This window comes from Herpailurus yagouaroundi, unplaced genomic scaffold, assembly GCF_014898765.1.
Source record: "Herpailurus yagouaroundi ecotype Mexico unplaced genomic scaffold, PumYag 213, whole genome shotgun sequence".
Taxonomy (NCBI): Eukaryota; Metazoa; Chordata; class Mammalia; order Carnivora; family Felidae; genus Herpailurus; species Herpailurus yagouaroundi.
Genome location: NW_024412444.1, coordinates 13,407,979 through 13,432,140, shown reverse-complemented (window position 1 = coordinate 13,432,140; position 24,162 = coordinate 13,407,979). Strand labels below are relative to the sequence as shown.

General features: G+C 45.0%; 1 protein-coding gene across 1 annotated transcript in view; it reads left to right on the top strand.

The window, feature by feature from the left end:
- CACNA2D3 (calcium voltage-gated channel auxiliary subunit alpha2delta 3) overlaps window positions 1-24,162 on the top strand; it is an 864,056-nt gene that overhangs the window by 759,644 nt on the left and 80,250 nt on the right. Inside the window, exons 29-31 of the mRNA XM_040454466.1 lie at window positions 14,150-14,211; window positions 15,423-15,467; window positions 22,985-23,047. Coding sequence (XP_040310400.1) covers window positions 14,150-14,211; window positions 15,423-15,467; window positions 22,985-23,047 — 170 coding nt within the window. The remainder of the gene's footprint in view (window positions 1-14,149; window positions 14,212-15,422; window positions 15,468-22,984; window positions 23,048-24,162) is intronic.

Here is a 24,162-nt window from a genome sequence, read left to right as displayed (position 1 = left end):
AGCGGCTGGGAAGTTCGGGGTGGCTCGCACACCTGCCCAGGCCACCATTACAGGTGAGGGGCCCTGTGAGAGGGGGCACGGAGCCCAGCCCTGAGCAGGTATGGGGAGAGGCCTCAGACCTGCATCAGATCGCACTCCTGAGGTCCCCGCTTTCTGAGGTCCCCAGCTTTTGTTACATTGCTTGTGCTTTTGAGTCATGAACAAGAAAGGACTGTGAATTCTAGCCCGTGTATTTCAGGTGAGCCATCAGTGCAGCTTTATCTGGACAGAAGCCTCAATTACCCTCATGGGAGAGATTCCAGTGGCTCCAGCTTCTCTCTCCACTTTCCCCCAGGGCTCATCTGAGATTGAAGGCTGGGGGAGGCTTAATCATGAATCACGCGGCCATTTCATTCTGGTCCTCTGTCGTCGGCCTGTGCACAGGTCAGTGCCACGGCGGCCGCCTCATTCCACGCGAGGGTCATCCCGGAGTCAGGCAGCTCCCTGGGCCCTGTGGGGAGCCTTGGGCTTGGCCGTCTGTGGCCTCCGTGAGGCCCTCCCATTCCCAGCAGCAGCAAGGCTACAAGAGGCCAAGCTCCAGTGTCCTGCCTCTTCCCAGGCCTCCTCGAGAGAGGAGTGTGTGCTGGGGAGTACTTGTCTGTGCTCCAGGAATCCCCTTGGCTTCAGAACTAGGGTGGAGGAGGGGAAGGCAGACACCTGCGGGACATCATAGCGTGAGTCTTTCCTTCAGGCCGCGGGCACCTTGGATTCTCTTCCCTTTTCTGGTCAGGTCATCTTTCCTGAGAGGTCTGTTTGGGGGGCTGGAGGCAGGGTGGAAGGGAGAGGCACCAGCCCAGGCAATTCCCAAGCCACCCCTCCCACCCTGAGATTCCCCGAGGCCTCCATTTTTGAGACTCAAAATCCAGAATTTACTCCTTTGTTCTCTGAGTTTCTCTGTGCCCTCCCTTCCCTGAGGCCCTAAGCATGGAATGCTTTAGCTGAGGGAATGAGAAGAGCCAGGGGGTGCCAGGAAACTGGGAAGAATGTTGGTAACAACTGTGTTTCAAACTGTTATCCCTCAAAGAAAGCATGAAAGGCAAATGATTAACTGCCTAGTGCCCGGAACACAGTGCATTTGCTTGTTCATTCATTCATTTATTCATTCACTCAGTTTTTACTAAAAGCGTAGCAGGCACCATGGAACCTTCGTGGAAAGGATAAGGTCTGTGTCGAGGGATCCGGCTCACCACCGAGACCCCCGTCTACACAGAGGGCTCTACAGAGAGGGCTCTGGGGTGTGGGTCTTGCTGAGAAGGATTTGCATTTTTCTACCAAAGCAGAAAAGGAGGTGCCTGCCCCCCACCCCCACTCCCTACAGCCCCCCTTTGACGCGTACAGGGATCTGACCTGTGCACCCTATTCTGAAAACCTGTCCAGGAACCCAGATGAGAGACTCAGGTGTAGCCAGCCACGTGTTTGGGAGCAATCACTTTATGACAGAAGATGGCCTTTCCATCCTCAACATCCACCTGATTAACTTACAGTACAAAACTGGTATCCTTCACTCCGAGGCTGATTTCCAAATATTCTAAGATCCTGAGATTCCAAGTGGTTGAAGAAAAATAGTGCTTCATTACTCCAGAATGCCGTCTGCCTTCTCGTTCTCTTCTCCCTCCCTGCTCATAATCACCTTGTGTACAGCTGTTCTGGAAGCATATCTGCCTTGGGCCAGGTCTGATACAGCCAGACACATCTGCTACCCAGGTGTTTGACTTTGGAATTGGTACCTAGATGGCTGGAGGGAAGGAGGCCCAGTGGCATGCTGGCCTTGTTTCCCAGGCTGCCTTGCTGCAGGAGCGCACTCAATAAGTACATGGTTTTCCTTTGACTGTTTCCATTATTGTCCTTTTTATGTCAGATGAACTGGAGACACTGGGTACAGATGGAGAATGATGGTCTTGTTGATGCACAACTCTGAGGGCGTCATGAAGTGTGCGAGTCTGCTTATGATGAGATATCCCCAGGATAATTACCAGGTTTTGTTTGAACATCATCGAGTCCTGGTCATTGCCCCTGTTAGAAAGACCAGGGGCGTCCAGCTTCTTCACCTGCATTGGCCTTGCAGATGGTCTCTTGCAGCTCTCGGATGCCATAAACTCATCCCCAGCTGGGATTTTGCAGGTGGTCCAAAATGCTCCCTCCACACTCCCTCTTCACCCGGTCCCTGGGTCCTCATAAATTTCTACTCATCCTTGGGTCCTGCCTCTTTACTGAATACTTCCCCTAACTGTACCTGCAGAGAAGGCAGTGTGTTCTCAGAGGCTTTTAAGGTAATGGGCCAATCACCTAAACAAATCGGTCATCAATATCTGGAAAAGACAGAAGCAATGTGAACATTCTGATAATTGTGCAAATATTCCGGATTGTTTAAACAGAGAATGATGGGTGACTTCTCTTGAAACCTCCAGTCTGCATTTTGTCTGAAAAACAAATAAACAAACACCCACAAAAACACACAGAGACAAGGTGCTAGAACTCACAGTTGTGGAAACCTCTTTGGCTTTGCTCCGTGAGGCGAAAACAAAGTTGACGATCACTTCCTGACAGGGATGCTTAGGCCTGTAACTTACCTCTCTGATTCTCGGTCTTCTTACATGTAAAGTGTGGCTGGGAGTACTGTTCACCTTGTACAGTGCCGTGAGGATTGGCTGTGCAGTATCTAAAGCTTCAGTTACTGGTATTATTTTTTTAAAGTTTATTTATTTACTTAGAAAGAGAGAGCATGAACAGGGGAAGGGCAGGGAGGTGGAGGGAGAGAGAAAGAATCCCAAACAGGCTCCGCACTATCAGTGCAGAGCCCGACGCAGGGTTCGAACTCATGACCTATAAGATCATGACCTGAGCTGAAATCGGGAGTGAGTGGGACACTTAACCCACTGAGCCATCCAGGTGCCCCTACGGTTATTATGTGATAATATTCCTATGATTCGATTTATAAACTAATTTCCATCACGGAATATACTGTGTGTAATTCCAAGACATGTCTGGTGAGCAGGGGAACATGTTTCATGAAATAATTCACATGCAAGCAAAATCACAACATGCTGACACTTACTAAGGTAAAATGACAGAGCCTTCAGGTTGAGGGTATCTGGCAAGATGTAGATGAGATTGACGTGCCGATGGCAAAACTCGGGTTCTAGACTTCCCTGGGTCAGGAGCAGCCAGCAACAAGACCAAACCTCTCTGTCCCATCTCCGGTGCCCCTGGCTCCACGAAAGTCCATCATCCCTCACCTCCTCACAGAAACCAGGCGGTCCCCACCTTCACCTGCCGGCATTTGCAAGATCTGTTCACATCTCACACCTGTCCCTTGCTGAGAACCTTTCCGTGTCTCTCTGTTTCCCTCAGGACACTGTGCAAACCACCTGAATAGCAAAGGTGGGTCTCCTGAGAGAGTAAACTGTCTGAGAGTAGCTGACGTCACCATCAGCACTGCATCCAACTGTCCAATCATTCACTGATGCATATTCACAAGGCCTGCCTGGGCTGGGCACATTTCCTAGATACAGGGAATACAGGTATAAACATCCTCTGCCCTCAAGGGGCTTACCCCTCATCAGGTAGGAACGAAACACAATAAATAGCACATAATATAACTTACTGCCAAGAATTGATAAATCCTTTGAAGAAAAATAAAGCAGGTTTGCCTGTGTAGACAAAAAAAAAAAAAAAAACCACTGGAATATCCTGTAGACCAAGAAAAGTCAGTGCTGTTCCCTCCTGCAGTGAAGGAGAACACCACCCTGCCAGGGTCTTAATATGCCCCCATAAGGGAAGGTCAAAAGGTATTTCTAGGGTTCTGGGGTCTGGCGGGTCTCTCAGTGTGGGATCGGATTGGGATTGGGCTGCTTTAAGGATGGTGGACTTCTCAAGTCTTGGTTTGATAAATGAGCACTTTCCCTATGGTCAGGAGCGGTCTGTTGCTCAGATAAATTGCTTTGGGGGAAGTTTCTCAAGCAAATCATGAGGTATTTTTTACTTGTTTACGGCCTTACATTTCTGGGCAAGAATTTTTTGGAACAAAGAGCAAAGTCACGAAAGTCATGTTGATGGAGGCGGCCTTGGTTCCCAGACCTGATGTTTTGCTGCAGGACACAAGTACCTCAGTGCTCTCAGGGCTCAGCCTGCAACAGAGGTCACCCCAGGTCTTTGCCTGGGATGCGCCGCGTGACCCTCAGTGTAGGGTTGCCAGATGTCGCAAATCAGAAGTATTTTATCTGGCGACCCTATGAGAGACTGTTGTGAATTTTTCAGTGAATTGTCTGCGTATGAAATCTAGATTTTCAGCTTCTCCTTCAGCATCAGAATAGCCTATAGCATCCAGACTATATTCCCACAAGGCGTCAGCTGAGCTGAGCTGCTCCCTTCATACCAGCACAGGGCTGTTTCTCTTTCACCGCCCTTCCCACCCAGTCCTGGAAAGATCTGAGGTGGGGAGCTCTGGGATGGACTCAGGCTCGCTCAAATGAGCTGGGTGTGCTTACCCAAGTCCCCTTCCTTCCCTGTGCCCTGGAACATGAGCCGAAGGCTCAGAGGAGCTGGATGTGTCCCTCCAGCCCTGTGAGCCACCCACGTGGATATTTTAGCACTGCTTTGCATTAAATACAGTCACAAACATCCAACTCAGAGGTGTTTGGCAAATAAATGTGACCATTCTATTATGGGTTTTGAAATGTTTGGAAATCTGACCCTTGATTTTGTTATAATCTCTTTGGTAACTGTTATTAGGTGGTGACCTAATAAGAAATTATTAACTGGGGAGCTATAATTTAGAAGCTTATAATTTTCTTAATGGACATTGATTTGTGTAACCTGATTAAAATACAATGAAGCCTGAGGCTTAAATGTTTTATTCTGAAAGGCTGAAAAGATGGGAATTGACTCTAGAAATGTATTGGCTCCAAAACTTTATTGAAATAATATTATTTGAAGAGTTTTGTGAGCATAAAACAATGTGACAAAAAATAGTCAATGCCAACTCCCGTGGCCTCAGAAAGCTGAGGGAATATAGGTTTCTTCAGATGGAGTCTGGAAAAATGCTTCCAGATTACCTCAGGAGTGGAAAGGAAGTTATGATTCCATCCCACGGCCCCGCTAATTCTTTTCAGCGTTGATTCTGTCAAGCAATTAGAATCAAAATGGAGGAAACATTCATAATTGTCACTTATTACACTTTCCCTGAGGTGACTGCTCCCGAGAAGCTTCGGCAGGACGAAAACAAAGCGATTACCAAAGAAATGTGCAGGCAACTGATGAGGCCTTCCTACACACATTCCCAGAAGCCAGTCACAGACAGGGTGGGGATGGTTCCAGATTAAAAGAGGCTTCCACAGCTATGAGTCTTCAAAGAAAATCTTTTGCTATCACGTTGTCAATCGAGTGATAATGAATCTTGTTTCCACTCCCTCTCTCTTACCACAGGCGTACATCATGGGGCTCTTTGTTACTTAAAAGCATGTACAAGACAGTCTACCCCTCCCCCCTCCTGCAATGTACCACACAGAACACTTCAGAAGTGAAATATGTACTCGGTTTGGGGATGTATTTAAAACACCTCCTCCCCTTTTATCATTGTATTTCTTCAGTTGGCATAGGCTAAAATATGAGGTGTGTCTACTGCTCTGAGGATGTTGTTCCCCCCCCCCAATTTCTGAAATAATACCATACCTTGGAGATTAATGTTCAGGCTTTACCAAGATTATAATAAACAAATATTGCTTTGATCTAAATATTTTTCAAACGGTTGTTGCTGATTGCTCTCTCTCCCCTATAATCTTTTAAGAAAGGCTTTGGACTTGGCTGTCTGACACCCAGGGGGACATGAAAACAGCTGCCTTTCCTTCCCCCTCATGGTGAGGATACTCTGTTCTCAGTTTCACCCAAATTAGTCCCAGGATTTCAGTTGTCTTTTTTGTCCAACATTCCATCATGCAATTCATTAAAATCTTCACATGAAATATTTAACAGATGAGTTATGTCATAATTCACATTACGGCTCTAAATTGTTATTCATGTGGTAAGTCATTTATCCTGGACATTAGCAGACCTCTGGAATGGGCTTGTATTTGATGTAAGGAAGGTTAGAATTCTTTTCCTCAACACCCCAGAACGGTGGCCTTATTCCAAACCCCCCGTTGATCGTGAAATATTCCCCCAAAAGTGACATGCAGATTCATTTGTTAGTTCGGCTTGCAATTAGCTATGTTGAAAATAAACAGAAGAAAACATTTAAACAAATGTGGCCTGGCTAACAGCTATTACAGTTGACCGTTAATTAAGGCAAGTTGGAATCCAAATGTGCCAGCCCTTGTTACTGTCACCGCTAGCAATCACTGCCATTGTACACAAAGGAACGAAAAATCAGGGGCTCTGTCAAAGGGGGTTGAGGACAGGATGGGCGATATTAAGCCAGCTGAGTACAAATAGCCACTACCTTGCTTGAGAAGTGTAACCAGCAGGAGCTCATTTTCTGGAAGAGATAACAAACGTATGGCCAGCATTTATTTGTAGAATGTAGGTTTTGAGAAAACTTGTCCCACTCAGGGCGCCTGGGTGGCTCGGTCGGTTGAGTGTCTTTTCCACTCAGGTCATGATCTCACAGTTTGTGGGTTCGAGCCCCGTGTCAGACTTTGTGCTGACAGTGCAGAACCTGCTTCATATTCTCTCTTCCTCTCTCTCTCTCTGCCTCTCCCCTGCTCGTGCTCTCTCTGTCTCAAAAATAAACATTTAAAAACAAATTTAGGAGCACCTAGGTGGCTCACTCCGTTAAGCGTCTGACTTCAGCTCAGGTCATGATCTCACAGTTCACGGGTTCAAGCCCCACATTGGGCTCTGTGCTGACAGCTCAGAGCCTGGAGCCCATTCTGGATTCTGTGTCTCCCTCTCTCTCTCTCTCTCTCTCTCTCTCTCTCTTTGCCCCTCCCCCACTCACTCTCTGTCTCTCTCTCTCTCTCCCCTTCAAAAACAAATAAACATTAAAAAAACTTTAATTTTTTTAAAAAGCAAAATAAAAGTCCCACTCTTAAGTAATGAAATACATGGGGTATTCTTAGCAGATATTTTATTTATTAACTTATTATAGTTTCAATTTTCTCTGATAAAGATGCAGTTGTCTACATATCCCTATCAATGGATTGGATCTATTACAAAAGACTTCTCTTTATGGGCCACACTAACTCAGGGTCACTCTGGAACCTTTCTCTGCCTGAGCACTGGGATGAAATAGTTGTCATATGCTGCCATCAGTGACCACTCGGTTGAGAAGCTTTGTTAGGTACCCTGTTGGATGAACACATGAAGCTGCCAGACTGGGGACAATAAACTTCTTGGATTCTATATGCAGACCTGTCTAGCCTTGTCCTGAGTGTGCATAAGTGGTCACAGTTCCAGAAGGGGTGCGTGAAGGGCTTGAACGATAGAGCACAGCTTTCCTTAATATTGGGGGCCGGGGGGGGTGGGAATCCACTCTAAAAGCTTGCTCATAGACATTTCTAGCAGTGAACAGGATGGATTTATCCTGGGTGGATTTTTTTTTTGTTCAGTCTCAATATATTGGCACAAAAAGTTGTATGTAGTGGTGAAATATAAGAATAACGGGTAAAAACTCTGGGAACAAATCATAGCAGGAATGCTGACAGCACTATCAAGCCTTTAGAGTGTTCGAATACACACCATTTTATTTTGTACCATTTACCCCCATCCCGCAAAAGTTCTGTGCAGAAGCTAAAGCTGGTATGACTGTCTTCTCAGGGACAGAGAGGTGAAGTAATACATCCTTTGCACACAGCAGTCTTAGAAACAGGGTTCACATCCAGTTCTTTCAGTAAAACTTTTCCTGGTTATAATTGGTTGCTGGCGGCTGGATTGTTCTTCTGTCTCCTGGATGAGCTCTCAATGTGTATCTGAATATACGGTATGGCTGGGAGAGTGGGCAAATGGAAGTAGGGGTGTCTGTGTGATCTTGCGTGCCAGGCATGGTGAGCACTATTTTACAAACCGGATTTGTGCTCCTAGGGGTATGTTGCAAGTTGAGGCCAAGCCCACAGAAAATTATTTCTAAATGAATACAATATGAAAAAGTTATTTTATTTCTAATTTTACATGTAACATTGTTCTTTGGCGGGTCTCGGATTACACTTGAATGCATGTCTATTAACCTGATATGAGATGCATGCATGATTTCATCTTGAATGCATTTGAATATAATAGCACTGGAAATGTAATTTGTATTCTCAAATTTTATAAAGCAAAATAAATAAATCTTGGGGGTGGTAGCCACATTGAGCATATTGCATTGATTTCTTTGGGTTTCTCTCAAACTAATTACCAACTTCCCCTTGTAAATCCAGGTCTTCTCACACTGGCGGTTCTAAATGATCTAAATCCTCCATACCTAAGTCATCCTCGTTTCTTGCACCTCCAGGGAGTGGGTAGCGTGGACAGCTCTGTGGAGAACTTTACCGTTGATCCTTAAAGAGTGCTAATACCCAGTTCCTCTCTGATGCTCCTGCTATCAGTGATCACTGTCCAATAGAACTCTCTGTGATGATGGAAATGTTGTCAAGCCACATGATCCACTACGGGAGCACTAGCCCCATGTGGCTATTGAGCACTGAAAATGTGACTAGCACAACTCTGGAAGTAAATTCTTAATTTTATTCTATTTTAATTAAAATAGCCACATGTAGCTGGTAGCGACCAATCTGGACAGCACAGAGCTGGAGCATTTGAGGTGTCTGTCCTGATTCAAGCACACTAGTCACTGACATCCCCACGTGAAATGGCTACGTGTTTAGGTGCATGGATGATGCTCTGTGCTCATCTATATCCACTTGGGAATCCTGAAGTGCCATCCTCTTTTCAGTGATTTGACTGCCCTCTCCAGGTCCCCATCCCTGGCTGTTTTGTCTTCTTATCAGTACACCCACCCCCTCGCACATACTGGGTTTCTGATAAATATGAGGAGGAGAAGGAGGAGGAAGTAGGTAGTAAGGAAGTTACAAAGTTGAGGAAGGAGGAAGCCTGGAAGATACTTCACTGAAGGTATGTGGTCTGCATTGCTGGGATGAAAATCTGTACCGAGGCCCTCCTGGAGTACTGAGGAGAGTTACAGGAAAAGTCACCTGAGTAATTCAAACCAAAAGTGATGTCAGTACTCCAGATGCCTGAATTATCTCCTGTGAAAGGGCCTGGGGCTCTTTGGGATGGCAGTTCTCGCAAAAATGGTTTTGTTGTTTTGCTGATTTCCAAAGACCTTACCAGTATCTGGGCGTCACTGTCCTAGAGGCACACACAATATTGGCACATTGGGAAGGGCCCCAAAGGATACCTTTTTCTGGGTCTATTCCACTCCTGAAGGTGAGGAAGGTACCACCCGATGCTGTCATGGAAAAAGGGGCTCTTGTTCTATGGTCATGGTGAAAGCCCCTGACAGGGGGTCTGGGAGCTTTTGTACTCAAATGGAAGTGAGGAGAACCCATGAGCTCCAGGAGAAATATGTTGATGATTTTCTGGACTGTCTAAAAAATTTCAAACCCCAGGAATGGTGTTTTTATTTTCTGCATTCTCTTTGGGACTTGGGTTTCACTAAAGCATTTTCTGTCCTTGTTTTCCTTATTAAATTAGCAAGATTGACTTGAATCAGAGTATACTGTTATGGCTTAAAATGTTGTTGAAAGAGCAAAATAGACAGGCATGACAAATATCTTGGGTTCCATTTGGGATACGTGGGGGGTGGGGGAAGAGAGTGGGACATGCTGAAGTAATAAGGATTTTCTTCTGATAAGAGTTGAAAAAAAAAAAACCCATGTGAAACAAAGATAAAGGAAAATAGTGAAAGGAATCTAAATTTCTGTTTGTGGAAGCTCCTATTTGTTTTCTTGAATAGAGTCGGGTAGAGGATGCTCCTTAAGCATTTTTGTCTGTTTGGCGGGGAAGTGGCCGTTGGTGAGGGGTGGTATTAGGTTTTTTGTTTTTCTTGTGGGTGTTTTTGGTGTGTGTTTTTTCTCTCCGCTTTAAATCATCTTCATGCTTAAGAGATCATTAGCCAAATGTACCAAGTGGCTGGAGGTGCCTAACACCTCTTGTTGTCGTCTCCCACTGTCTGGACCATTTCCCTAGTACTTCCTCTTCAAGGCCTCCATCATGGACTTTCTAAAATATCGATCTGTGGTCCTGCCATATCTCTGCTTAATCTTAAATGGCTCCTCAGACCCCATAGCAAGTGTCAACAAACTTTTTCTGTGGAGGGCCAAATAACGTGAATCTTAGGCTTTGTGGGCCATTCAGTCTCTGTTGCAATGACTCAGCACTGCCGTCACACCATAGACAGTGTGGAAACAGATGCGTGTGGCTGTGTTCCAATAAAACTTTATTTATAAAAAGAGGCTGGATCTGGCCCAAGGCCTACAGGAGACTCTTTAGATGCGTGGGCCCAACATTCAAGACCTTCAGCTGTTTGACCTCAACCTGCACAAGCATGTCCCCCACTCCCATTCCTTCAGCCTCAGAAGAGACTGTGGTCTTTTAAAAGGCTGCATCCTTTCATCTGTGCTGTTTCTGTGCTTGGACTACCATCTTGCCTCTGCTCTTACTTTTCCTGCCAGTCAGGTCTCCAGGTGTAACCTTGCACAAAGCTCCTGCCAGCTCTCCCAGGCCAAACCCGCTCCATCTATTGTGCTCTTCAGCCCTGTGTGAAGTCTCTGACGTTGCCTTTACCATGTGGCTACACCACAGCTAGACACCATGGGATTATGTGTTCTCCTTCCCCTTAGCACCCAACTGAGAGCTCAGCATAGGGAAGGCCACCGAACAAATGGTCATGGAGTTGACTTGCCAATGAGCTTGTGATTCTCTTAATCACGGAGAAGTATGTTAGCTTGTAGGCGAAAATGCTATGAAACCAGATGTGCTACCGGGAGCCAGGGGCCAGAGTTGCTGACAGGGGCAGGGGGGGGGGGTCAGCCAGCAAAAACACAGCCAGGGCAAAACCAAGCAGATGTGGTAGTCAGGACTTCAGACAGCCCCGTGGCATCGACCTCACGGCCCACATGGGGGTGCGAGGAATGAGGAACAAGGAAAGCGGTGTCTAGTTTAGGGCATCGGGAGCAGGGAAGGGACACAGCATGCTGGAGGGGGATCAGAGAGAAGCAGCCCACATGATTAATGGGATGGAGGGGCTGACTCAGGAGGAAAGATTAAAGCACTCTGAGGAACTGGGGTGCAGGCTGAAAGGGGCAGATGATAGCAGGCTTCAGGAATGTGAGATGGATAAACACCCAGGAGGGAATAGCAAGCTTCGTTAGGGAGGTGAAAATTGGGGGGGGGGGGGCGTCCATCAAAGGATAGAAGGGGTTCTCAGAAAGGGCATGGGCTGCTGATGGGGAACCCAGGTGAGGATGGGTGGGCCAGGGGCAACTCTGGGCTACTGGAACAAGAAACGCCATGGAAAGGCCACTGTGGGGTGACGCTTTCAGGAAGCCCTGTGCTTTATCCTTTAGCATCTAGAAGCCTGCCATGGTTGTTGGCCATGGTCTTCACAAGTGGCCTTAGAATTACTGACTGCCAGCCTGGGAAGAGCTGGCTGGGGACCAATGCCAAGGAGAAGCCGCACAGAGAAGCACATGGAAGATGAGAGAGAAACTCACCTCCACTCTCCTCCTAGACACCAGTGAGTGGGTGTCGCAACGTGAGGCCCTCTGTCCTGAAGTCAGCTCTCTGCTGCCCACACCCTCCCTGTCGTTGGTAGAACCAGAGAAACTCCTCCAAGCCGCTTCTTAAGGGCAGGCCCTCACCTCTGCCTGCTCTGGATCTGAGCAAAGCCCAGCCTGCTCTGCAGTGCCCTCGGTTGGCCCCTCCCCAACTAGGATACGGCCTGTCAGACATTTGGGAAGGTCAGATTTATTGGAAATAGCAGCACACAGCCTCCAGCCTCCAAAATCACATTCCTTGAGGTGTTCTCTGAAATAGTCTCCAGGGCCAGGAAGAGCAGCTTGTGTTGCAGTCTGACAAAGCGGTCCACGTGGTGGCAGGTCCCCCACAGCCAGTTTACTAAGGCCTATGGAGCGGCCGTGCTCAACCCTGGCTGCACATTAGAATCACTAGAGGCTGTTCTTCAGTTATGCTAGGGCACCTGGGTGGCTCAGTCAGGTAAGCATCCAACTCTTGATTGTGGCTCGGGTCATGATCTCACAGTTCATGAGACTGACCTCCACGTCTGGCTCTATGCTGCCATTGCAGAGCGTGCTTGGGATTCTCTCTCTCTCCAGTCTCTCTCTCCATCCCTCCCCTTGCTCATGCTCTCTCTCTCTCTCTTTTAAAATAAATAAATAAACTTTAAACGAAAAAAATCTTCATTCAGCTACCCATGCCTAGACACCACTCCGAGGAAATCTAGTTTAAATGGTCTAGGTGTGGAGGGAGAAGGCACCCCAGGGATCAGTCCTTTCTAAAAAAGTTCCCCGGGTTCTAACGTGTGGAGGACTACCACCGCAAAGCCTCTATTTGGATGTGATTATAATTCATATTGATATTACTCTTTTTTCTCAATAACTACTGACTGTAATGTCACCTGAAAGGTTTTTTAAAAGGCAAGCATTTACCGATGGGTCATCTACATGCTCAGCACCTTGCTGGGGGGCAGGGATCCAGTGGGGAGCAAGATCAGGTACCTGTCCTTTGAGAGCTTATGGTCCAGAAGGTGGGGAATGCTTTGAGCAAAGCCACGTGAATCCAGAGTGCTGAGATGGTGCATTCCAGAGACTTCCCATTCTGCGTTTTGCGGCCATGTTCACTCTAGCCTTATCCTAGAGGCTGAGTTTCTAAGTCCAAAGGTAGAAGATGAGTCCCTCCAAATGTGCATACCTCAGTCAACCTTGACTCTCAGGCTTGCTTCAACAATTTTTCTAATAAGTAGGAATGCACTTGACGGTTATAAGAGTAACAGGCCAAGACTTTCATAAATCTTCAGGTTCCTGAAGTTAGTATGGCAACGATTACCTAACTGGGGGATTAAACATGGTGGCATGTGGGATCTTAAGAGTATTGAGTGAACTTCCCCCACACCCCAACCATGTCTTTCCTTTGATGGGTACTGTTATTTAGGTTGAAGTTACTTTAGGTATTTAAGTAAAAGAAAACGTGTGGAAAGATAAATAACAATACTGGTGGTGTGCAGATGTGGCAAAAATGGGGAAGTTGGTGTGCAAAAGACTGAAGTTTGCAGAGTTGCACTGGGACCAATGGCGTCCCGCGTGGAATCCAGTGTTTCCAGCACAGAATCGCATTCTTTCTTTCCAAACTCCTCTAACATCTTCTTACCATCTGATGAGCCTTCTGCTCTGCCTTGAGCACTTTCCAAAATGGTTTCAAGAGTTACATCATTTTGGCTTCAGGGAGAGAAACAGTGTGAGCTTGTTCCTGTCCTGATTCGAAGGCTCCACCAAATGTTACTTCCCAAAGTTTCAAGTCACTTTCCTAACTTCTCTCTCTGTATGTTTCTCTCACTGGAACTGGCATGCGCTGTTGCCCAAGGGAGCTTTTCATGGCCAAACAGAATTGCATAATTCCCTCAAAGTTCCTGGGGAGAGAAAATCATCGAGATGTGGATACTGGGGGCCAGTTTAACTAAGTCACATCATAGCAAAGTGACTCCCTTCCAAACACCAGCCTCGTGACAAGTGCTTTCCAAATGTTGTATCTCAAAAACACATGCATAGTATACATTTTACACATGCAAGTTCATACAGTAATAACTGAAACAAGAACCCAGAAGAAGCAATCGTTTTCGAAATAGACTTTATTTTTTTCATTCCTGTTTTTAGCCTGGGTTTGGGAGGGGAGTGACCACAAGTGTATGAATTTTAGAAACACACAGGTAATGTGTCTCCAAAGAGTCATCAACAGCTCTGTGCGTATAATTAGCCTTGAGAATTCCTTACCTGAAAGGTAAAATGTCTTAGTTGTAGGCTTCACTGTAAATTTAGTTTTTAAGTTCTTATCTGGTATGCTTGCATCAGCTTTTCCCCGTGACAGATAACTTTCAATGATAATCTTAAGTAATTGTGGGAAGGAATCTCTAATGCCTTGTTTTATTTATAATTTGTCCCAGCTGTAGGCATTCAGATGAAACTTGAATTTTTCCAGAGGAAGTTCTGGACTGCCAGCAGACAGGTAAGTTATAATCAGCGTATTGAAGCATTAGAGACACTGTTATTATACAGGTGTTCACATTTGGGGACCCGGAGCCTAAAGTGCCAGATTTCTGATGAATGTTTGTAGAATGAACTGCTGGCCGCTCAGATTACCTTTCATTTCACTGCAAAATAAAAGGCTGTCAGCATGTTAGACAGCACATGCTGGGAAAGAAGGCAATTTGCTCCTACAAAGTGTTTTCATTGTGAAATCAAGATAGTGATCTTCCAAAGGAGCAGTTTTTCTTGTAACTATTGGTGACTTTTATGAATTTCCACAGTGATTTTTTCCTAACTTTGCGGTGCCTGGTTATCTATTTGTGAATTTCCTTATTGCAGTTTTGAAGGCCTTCGCATAACTAGATCTGACTAAGCATGCATCTGACCTCTTTGACCAGAGAGGGCTTCTATGCCTTGGAATATCTGGAAGGCTTCCTTCTTTGCACTGTGTTCTCTGTATTGAGCAATCTCAGTAGTATTTGTGTAGTGATTCAGTGGAAATGGCAATTTTTCCCCAATTCTAAATGTTGGGGTAATATATTATTTCTTACATAAATACTTAAATAAACACTTTAGGAAAGTATAGAGTAAGACAGGAGTGTTTTTAAAGAGTCACTAGCCTTTATAAATTGTAAATTAAATACTCACACAGTGATATTTTTTGTTACTCAAAGATTTGAGATCTTAAAAAGATATCAATATTGAATGGCAACATAAGTTAAAATAGGCAACATAAATTAAAATGAAAAAGAGTCAGTTCCCCCCAAAATTGTTTTTTATATGACTATTTGGAGTTGGTATTGATCCTAGGGAAAGCAGACAATACTCATCTTGGAGCATTTCCTTTGTTTGTTTGTTTCTTTTTGAGAGAGAGAGAGAGAGAGTATGCAGGCACATGTGGGAGGGGTAGAGTGGGGGTGGGGAGAGAGAGAATCTCAGCCTCAGCCTGGAGCCCAACATGGGGCTTGACCCCACGAACCATGAGATCATGACCTGAGCCGAAATCAAGAGGACGCTTAACCGACTGAGCCACCCAGGTGCCCCATTGGAGCATTCCCTTTGGATGAAATTTGGTTTTTGCATAAAAGGCAAGGAAATAGCTTGTTCTTGAATAATTAAGTGGCAGCCATAGCAAATTCTGGAATGTCCAATTAACAATACGTTTCCCCTTGCTTTCCCCCCACCGCACAGTGTGCCTCTCTGGATGGCAAATGCTCCATCAGCTGTGATGACGAGGTAAGAGGGCCCCTGGCCCTGTTTCTGCCCTGGTCAAGGGGAGGTGACAGAGGGTGCCTTCTCAAAGAGGAAGTGCCTCTGTAAAAGGAGCCATGTCTGACAGATTGCTCTGGACCAAGCTCCAAAACCTCAAGCACATTTGCTTTCTTTTCTTTCTTTTTTTTCTTTCTTCCCCTAATGAAATAGTTTATAAGACTTTGAAAAATGTGCTTAAATGTCCCATGGATGGCACTTTTGGAATTTTGGCATTTTATAGGAAATAATACAAATTGCTGCCATTTGAAGCTCACATGACAAGTCTCACAGCTTTTGCCCCATATGTTATCTCTTCTCATCCTGGTAGTAACCCAATCAAATGGGTAGGAATGATCATCCCATTTGGCAGAGGGGGAAACTGAGGACCAGACAAATGGCTTGCTTAATTTCATGTAACAAATGAGATGAAAATGTAAGGAGTTGAAAACTCAGGATTTTTTATTCTAGCATAGTGTTCTCTCCCACACCTCCTTCCCTCCCTTCCTTTCTTTTTATCTCTCTCTCTGTTGCTCTTTTGGGAAGAGGGATTTGAATCCCACCCGTGAGCAATAAGAGAAAAAAATGTACCACTGCCATAAATCTACCCCTCAGACTTATGTTTTCACAGCATTTAATCCTGTACACTCTCTGCCCCATGATTTGGAGCAAACAGGTATGTAGAGGCCTTCCGTGGTGGCTCAGGTAGCCTTTCTTTCGCGGTAGTAACTAAAACATTAGTCAATACATAAACCGGAACTTATAAATAATCATATTTATATTCCCTCTGGTTACCACAGGGATTCAACAAATCCTAACCAAATATAATGTCAACACAGAAAGCATAGATTAGGAATATATTTCAAAAAAGTAGGCAAAAACAAGGAGAGAAGTATAAAAGGGAAGCCGGGATGAAGTTAAACACAAAAGGCTCAGTCCCCAAAGATCATTGTTATATGAATCACTATCCAAAGACTAAAAGCCAATCAATTAGCTTTTGAGCAGAAGTCCAATTTTCTTTGACCATCAGATCGAAAATAATTTTCCTTTAGGGAAGAACATTTTGTGACACCTTATGATCTATGCCCTCTAATAAGTTAGAGAATGCCATTCAGAAGACACTCAAGAAGCCTCAAACCTCTCCTCTGCCTTTGAGACATTTATTATCATATTGGGGTACTCAGCTCAAGACAACATGGCTCAATAATAATATTGATTAATCAGTGCCACGAGACCCTGTGTTAAGCCCTTCACTCATATAGTAGGTACAATTACTAATCCCAATTTATGGCAAGAGAACTAAGGATAGTTTGTTGGTTAGTTGGGTGACTGGATGGATGGTTGGTTGGCTGGTGGGATGGATGGTGTTTTGGAGAGTTGATTGGTTGATTGGTTCCTGGGTAGTTGGATGGATAGATGGATGAACAGTGAAACAATTTGATGAATAAAACCTGAGGCAGTCATTTTCCTATATCCTCACTGCCTCTGTGCATCCTCACATATAAAAGTAAGTGGGAATGGGTGCCACTAACCAGAGTTAGAAACATCTAGTATCTATTTGTTGTTCAATGACTGAATTCACAGGTGATATAGCACGGTGGTTAAACGAGCAGGCTGCAGAGTTAGAACAGCCGGCTTGAAATTGTGGCTCTGACAGTAATGAGCTGTTGTCCTTGAGCAAGTTTCTGAACCTCTCTGTGGGGATAGGAATATCCACTTCACAGGGTAATGGCGAGGAATGAATGAGATAATATATGGAAAATGCATGGTACAGTTCCTGGCAAATGGTAAACACTCAATAAAGGTCAGCTATAAACCAAAAATGTCAACAGACTTTTTCTTCCCTTAGAGTTAGTGGCTCCCCTGAATCTAAAACCTCAGACAGCAATGGCATATGCCCTCTAGGAGTATTGGCAGCCTCCCCTGGGCCCAGTGAGCACAGCACACATGCCTTCCTCACCGCTAATGATCTTCTTCAGCGGTCACTGGGATAAGCCCTCCTATGAATGTCATGGAAAGGCCCACATACTTGGAAAATTACACATTGAGTTCGCTCTCATTTCTGAACTTGATCTGATGCTCACATATCGTCATCCTGCACTGTGAAACTATCATCCCTTCCCCATTTTTGACTCTAAGTTTGGCTTCAGGCAACCAGTTGACATAGTTTCACATGGAAATGCCAGTCCTGCTTTCCCACCAAAGTCCCTTCCCCCCTTTCAGCACACTCTTTCCATGTGTCATTCTCCTTTCATGACTTTTAATTAAGCCTTTGAGACCATGTCCCTCCCTCTCCCCCAACTGCCCTCAAGTGATGAGGTCCCCATTAAAAACAGCTGTGGGGACTCATTAAGTTCACATGCTCTGGCTTCTCCTCTGCACTGAAGACCTGGTCCAACTCCCTCAGACTTATCAGACACGCTTTGCTTTGGACCCATTCCAGCCCCTCTGTCTCCCTCCATCAGTAGACTCCCTGAGCCCTGGCTGGAGTGCCCTGGGCTGCTGGGTGGAGTCAGTATGGCCAGATATCTTCCCATCTGGAAGAGTAGACATCCTTAGTTGGCCCAGGAGGTGCCTGAGCCATGTGACTTGGAGGGCCTGGCTGTGGGTCTGACTGAAGACTTTTGAGGAGCTCCATTCCATCCTGGGTGAATGTCAACTTTAGAGATCCAGAGGCAGTACTTCACACACTCATTCATTCCCTCCAGACATGTTTACTAAGCCCTTTTATGTCACCCCTGGGGATTCAATGGGAAGTAGAGTCAGAAATGGCCTCTTTCCTACTGGAACTGACTGATTAGCAGGGAAGACAAGTGTACGTGATTATCCACTGTGATAAGTGCTGTGAATTAAACGAAAGGGGTGATCTGGGAAGGTTTCTCTGAGGAGATAACATATGGGTCAACTGAAGAGGGAGGAGATGACATTGAAGACAGTGCCTGAAGCCAGAGAAGAGCTTCACGGGCAGAGAATACCACGTGCAAGGCACTGGGGTGGCCGAGGTTACTGCACTCTATGCAAGCGTGGTTGGCATTCGGATGGAAATGGAGAAAGAAAGTCCTGCCCACCTCTAATCCCAGCCTGACCTGTGACACCGTTGTCTCACACTCTCACTTTCTTCTCCCACTCATCTTTCCAACAGCCTCCCTCTCCTAATGAGAGCACCAGAATATTTGCAAGGAGAGTGGAAGATGAGAACGTTCTCCCCTACTGGGGCAATTTGGAGGAGATGTTGGGGGCAGTGAGTGGATCTAAAACTTCGTATTCCAGCGCAGCTGCTACCCTTGCTTGTCCAGAGGAGTCAAGATAATAATCAATGACTGGACTTTGTAAGGCCTTGTAGGCATTTCCTCTGGAATCTGAAGGGTCTCCTCGAAGTAGGACAGACTCGGGAAGGGCTAAATCCAAGCCACCTGGTGCCTCCATGTCTAGAAAGACTCCAGTCAGGAGGGGGTTTGACAGTCAGTGCAGTAGCTATTGAGGGCAAGGGCACAGGGGATCCTACCAAGCACTTCTTTCCAAAATAACCACTTTGCAACAAATTGTTTAAAAGACAGTATCTTGATAAAGATAGTTGGCCAGTGATGAATAGATACATCATGTGGTGTGAAGTAAGGGTCAGACTGCTCTACAGCTGAAATATTAGGGTTGAAATTGTGAGACGTGGAGAAAAGTAGTAAGGAGTGACCCCTTACAGTGCACACCTGGAATGCAGAGACCCAGGCCCTACCCTCAGATGGAAGAACCAGCCCTCCCCCTCTGTCTCTCTTCCTCTCTCTCCCCACAAATGAAAACAACAGGCAGTATGATACTGGGCTTCTAAGTGAGTTGTTTCAAATCATTGCTCAGCCTGCACCAACCAAAACAGGCAGAAGGCATCCCCCAAAAGAAAAAGGTTAAACAGAAAGCAACAAAGTTCAGCCAACCTGCCTGCACAACCTCTTGCTATGAACAATGGAACAGCTTCCCTTTCTGAGGAACTCTAAATTCATAGCGTTAGGATACTAATTAGGATAAAGATGGCGGATAGTAGGTGATCAATAAACACCGTTTGCCGAGTGGATGCAAGCACAGGTTTTTGACGACTTACTGTGCCCCGTGCACCTTACACTGTGCTCAACACTTTGCACTCACCCTCTCATTTAATCTTCTCAACAACCTAACAAAGGGTTCTTGCTAGCTCCACCTTTTAGGTAAGAAACCTGAGACTCACAGTGGTAAAGACTTTGCTCAAGGTCAACTGATAGCAATTGCTCAGAGTCTCTGATTCTGAAGTGGACGTGTTAGCCTGGGGGCTAAAACCACCTTCTGGTTAACACAGCCTTGGTGCTGTGTTTCCTACTCCCAAGTACCCTTCCTCACTGCCTTTCCTTACCACCTGTGACTGTCCAATTCCCATGGCCTCTAACCTCAGGTATCTACCTGATCTGCCTTTGGGACAGGAATCAGACCTCTCTGAGCAATCTTGACTTACCCAATCATCATCAAGAACTTTTTTTTTTTTTAAGGAAATCCAGTTCTCTCTGCCTCTTTCTCCCTGTCTGCATTTTTTTTCAAACAACCTCATCCCTACATGTTTTATCAAAGGTGGCTGGGGAATAGGCACTTACAATATCTGTCAAAATGTAGAGCTCTCTTTCCTCCAAGCCCTTCTGTCTGACTGTCCACCCTTAGGACAGGGTGATAAGTGGACACCTTCTAAGATGCTTGGCTTAGTTTGTGGGGAAAGTAGCATAGTGACAGAAAACTGAGAAAATATCTCCTCTGTTTTCTTTTATTGGAGGAAAGGGAGTATGGAGAAGACAACTGAATATTAATTATTGTAAAGAGACATAGAGAAAACAGTTGATCAGACTGGAATCTGGCAATTCTGTCCTTACTGCCCCATAACCTGGTACTCTGCTCACCTAAGTCCATGGGCCGACTCACCTACACCACACTTCCCAGTAATCATTTAATCTAAGCACTTGCTGGTAAGGTTGCCTCTTCAGGAAATCATCATAGTCACATTAATGACACAGCATCCTTGATTTTGACCTTGGTTTTTTTTTTCAGTGATTTGTATCACAACCTTGGCCATTCTGTTTCTTGCTTAAAAGGGTGACCAAGTATTTTTATAATCAGTGCAAACATGAAATTCAAAGCTACCCATCAATAAGCATGGTCTTCTCTGCCACCAAGTTCCTGTCATGGAATCCTAACTTAAGGGGGAGCCGGGGGGGGAGGGGGGAGAAATGAATGAAAAAAAAAATGTTAAATGGAAACATAGCCTGAGAAGTAAATGCCAATTTGTACTTGGTGTAGAAGAAACAAGTGTCATACCTCAGTCCTTACCCAGGAGCCCACCCACTATGTTGGAGCAAAATCTGAGGCACCTGTGAGGAAAGTGGAAGCTGAAGCATATAATCCTCCAGGAGCCTTGGCTGGCCCTCTTGTTCCTCTTTCAATTATTTCTGGTAGGATGTAGACTAATGTGACCCACATGACTGGATCAGTAGTGCATGTGTAGACTATAGGCTAGCAGAGCTCTAGGAGATTGCTCTGGGAGAGTCTAACCTGCCAGTGTCTTCCCGTGTGATTGGAGCTATCGCCAGCATCACTTTCATGGACTTCATGGAAGCATCCTTCTTTCTCAAGATTTTCAGTTGACTTTTATATCTATTGGCCTTGTACCTGCTTTGTACTATCCATTATTTACAACATTAGATGGAGAGGTAGTCACCCTGTAATAGCAAGAGTACTCATTGGCTAGGCATGTTTGAGTGGAAACTAATTTTATAATTAGGGGTGGAGGTGGGTATGATGACTTTGATTCTGTATGCAACTAGGAGGATTTAGTCAATACCCACACGTGGAGGCCAATTCTGTTCTTGTATATTTATTAATGAAATGGACGTTAGCCTCCCTTTGCTTCAGTAAAGGATCATGACATTCAAATAAACAAAGATATGGATTTGTCTAACATGACCCAGGGGAGCCTGGCTTAAAACTCATAGGAGTACTAGTGTAATCTACAGCATTGCTGTCCAAGAGAACTTTCTACAGTGATGGAAATGTCCACAGGTATAATCACCAGCCAAGGTAGTGCAAAGCACTTGAAATGTGACTAATGCACCCAAAGAACTAGATATTTAATTTTATTGAGTTTGAATTCACAAAAAAATTAAATTTAAATCTGCATATAGGTAATGGCTGCCATGTTGGATGGCACAGCTCTATGGGATTGCTTTCATAATGCTATCTTCAAAAAATGGAGAAGGTTTGTCAAGATTCCCACCCAGCAGGGCCCAAGTAGTGTCCATACAGCTAAAGAGCTTCTTCAAATAGCAAGAGTGGAACCTGGTTACCCAAGTCATTCATTCAACCTTCTTTGGACAACCGAGAAAAACCCGATTACTCACCAAAGCAGCCAACTCTTTTATAAAAGGTGCCAAATACAGTTGTTTGGGCCTCTTTAAAAAAAAAAAAAAAAAAAAAAAAGGTGCCAGCATGGCTTTTAAGTTTCTGCTGATTCCCCACCACGACCTAGTAATAAAGGATGAAACTTTTGGACCAACTCATTGCTGGACTTTTGTGCCTGCCTGAAAACAACTCCACAGATAGGCAAATGTCCCAGAAAACACCAGCCCTGTGGTGGCCCGGAGCTAGGGGGAGTTTAGCTCAGGGTAAAGATATGTTACAAATTAAATGTTGCAGTCGGTATGTAAAGCTGCAATAAATAGAAACTGAGTTACATCAAGGATGGAATTAAACCTTAAGTTTAAACCCCACAGCACTGTAATTAAAACTTAGCCTGTAGCAAATCATTCACTTGAGATTAAAGTACTGTGGGGGAAGCAGAGGTTTGGGTTTACCTTGCTGTCTACAATTCATAAGTCTGAGCTACCAAAAGCTAACAGCCCTGCCCCCAAATCCAGCTCCCAATTAAAAACACAGTTTGAAAACCTTTAGGAGGCCTGAGGGGCCCCTTTAACAGAAGTCTGCCCCTTCCCCCCTGCCTAAGTCTATGAACAAATTAAAAAATATTACCTGGTCCCCTGATGGTCTTCTGAGCCGACACAGTGTTTTCATTAATACATCATTAGGGTAATGACATTGTGCTGGCGTTTTGCTTTCAAAACAGCCTGCATTTCAGCCACGGCGCATGCAGGCTCGGGGCCTGTGAACACTTTGTTCCTGGGAAATAGTCTTCAGGTCATAGAAAGGGGTGGGGGTGGGGGGTGGGGGAAGGAAGATAAACTGTAATTAATTTTTTAACATGTATTCTTTTTATCCTAATCTGGGATGTTCAAGGCTTGCTTAGTGTTTTGTTTTTGTTTGTTAGTTTTGCAAAGTAAACACTGGGGTTAGCTTAACCATGGCCTCAACTCCTAGAGCCAACAGGCATTTCCAATTGCCCCCCCAAACAACCTACAGTAGGTTTCTCTCAGGTTGGAAGTACGTCATTTTGTGTAAAAGCAGTCGGAGGATCCAAAGTTGAAACTGTGGTATTTTTTCTTTTCTAGACTGTGAACTGTTACCTCATAGACAATAATGGGTTTATTCTGGTGTCTGAAGACTACACCCAGGTGAGTGAGAAATTTCTACCAACTCAAAGTAAGGAGCTCAGGATGGGCGTAGGTGAGGGGAACAAAGGATGGTGTTAAAACTTTGAGACAATGATCTATATTTAAGAAGTAATAGCAGGAGATTATTAACCCTTATTTCTGTCCCTCTAAAAATATCACAGCCTACTTCTCAGCAGGCCCCAAAGAGTTTTTACCTCCCAGTTGGGGGGTGGGGGTGGGGCAGAGCCCAGGGTCTGCTTTCTCACTCATAAAATGTTCAATTTGTAGAACACTTGACCTCAAAAGTAGAGGTGCCTTAAAGAGTTTGGACAATTTGAAGGAGGTTTCCTCCTTTTGATATTTAAATACTTTTTCCATATATATATATATATATATATATATTTCCATATATATATATATATATATACACCACACACACACACACACACACACATACACACACACACACATTCCAGCATAATTATTCCTTATGACTTTCTTTCTGGTTTTAGCTTTTTAAAAATCAGTTATCTGGGTTCAGGGATTAACTTGGGCTCTCAACACTCAACACTGAGGGAAAAGGATCCAGAAAGAGAGAAGACATTTTCTTCATTTGACTGAGCTGTACACAGTGTGAGGCAAGGGAAAAGATATGGGAGGACACTCAGCAATGGGGCCAAGAACAGAAATCTCCAGAAATCTCCACTGTGTTTGGAAATCAAAATAAGAGTTCAAAACAATAGCATTGTAATGGAGAAAACAGGTTTCTCTGTCTTTTTTAAAGTTTATTTATTCGTTTTGAGGGGGTGGTGGGTGGGGGGAGAGAATCCCAAGCAGGCTGTATGCGGTCAGAGCACAGAGCCAGACGCGGGGCTCGAACTCACGAACCATGAGGTCATGCCCTGAGCCGAAATCAAGAGTCAGATGCTGAACCAGCTGAGCCGCCAGCGTGCCCCAGGTTTCTCCTTTAAAACTATGCACAGAAAAACTTGTTCTGCAATTAGAAATTAAATTAGCCTATTCAGAGATGGTAAAACACAGATGTGTTTAGCAGTGTGGCATGATAAAGGAACACTAGAGAAGGAGGTGTGTGGTCTCTTGGACGTGCTGTCTTCCTTCGCTAGTTTGGGGGTGGG